Source organism: Limulus polyphemus, unplaced genomic scaffold (genome assembly GCF_000517525.1).
Source record: "Limulus polyphemus unplaced genomic scaffold, Limulus_polyphemus-2.1.2 Scaffold3907, whole genome shotgun sequence".
Lineage (NCBI taxonomy): Eukaryota > Metazoa > Arthropoda > Merostomata > Xiphosura > Limulidae > Limulus > Limulus polyphemus.
Window position 1 is genome coordinate 31,048 of NW_013669517.1, and position 1,135 is coordinate 32,182.

The 1,135-nt window shown below is 31.8% G+C and overlaps 1 protein-coding gene across 3 annotated transcripts in view; it reads right to left on the reverse strand.

Annotated features, from left to right (window-relative positions):
• The window catches only part of LOC106470253 (DNA oxidative demethylase ALKBH2-like), a 32,353-nt gene that overhangs the window by 19,549 nt on the left and 11,669 nt on the right, over nucleotides 1–1,135 (reverse strand). For all 3 annotated transcript variants that reach the window (XM_013930797.2, XM_022398851.1, XM_022398850.1), the window contains one exon: nucleotides 184–521. In XM_013930797.2, coding sequence (XP_013786251.1) covers nucleotides 184–521 — 338 coding nt within the window. The remainder of the gene's footprint in view (nucleotides 1–183; nucleotides 522–1,135) is intronic.

Consider the following 1,135-nt stretch of genomic DNA (forward strand, 5'->3'; position numbering starts at 1 on the left):
TTGTTTGTTGATCATGGGAGTTTGCTGTAGGATTTTTATTGCTTCGTGAATTTGGAGAGTTGTGAAGTCGTTAAATATATTTTTAATAAAATAGATTAAGAACTGTTATGAAACCAAAACCACAATTAAACTTTAATGTTTACAATTTTTTGTTGATTAAACACACCACGAGTAAAAACCTACTTGTTTTCTGGGAATTGTATGCCATTTTCCAAAAATCTGCACTTTGAGTAAGTCCCCACTAAAATATTGCACTTCATCTTCCAACCTATTAAACACTTGGCAAGCCAGTGAATGTGGGAATAACACTGTATAATCTAAATTAAGATTCTCATTGGATATTTTCTTCCATTTCAATGCTGCCAGATTGTCTGTTTTAGCAGCTACCAGATCCAATAGGCACTTGTTATCTGTGGACTGGGCAGAGTTACTTTTGCCCGTAGAACTTTTTTCACTTGTACCATGCAAGTTACTGGTATTTGGAACAGTCTCTCTTACTGGAGATTGGTTGAATTTGATTTCTGTAATAGCAAAAAGTAAAACTCTATTCATACTCAAAAAAAGTATTATGTTTTCTCACAGATTAAAAGATGTAATTAGTATTATATATATTGTTATATTTTTGCTGTGATCTCAATTTGGTGCATGACACATGGCAAATAGTTATGCTTGGAAATATCATCTCTACCAAATCCCCAAACAGATTCATCATCTGACATATCCATTTTATTATTTAAAGTAATTCAGATACTACATTTTACTGACAATGCCCAACATAAATTAAGTCATTGTGATAGTATACCAGGTGTTAGTTCCCTTGCATTTTACATGCATTAAGGTTTATCAAGAATGACCAAAATAAATTATTAAGTCTTTGAAATAGTATAAAATCTGTTAAGTCTTTCTACTTTTACATGAGTTATTAAGTTTTATTGACAATGCCTGATATAAATCAGTAAGTCCTTATGACAGTATAACAACTGCTGGATCCCCCTAGATGTCCATGTATTTTTAAGTCTTACTGACAATGCCCAACATAAATGATTAAGCCTCTGTGACAGTATAACTGTTAGCTCCCTCTAGTTGTACATAGATTAGTTAAGTCTTATTAACAATGCCCAACATAAATTAATTA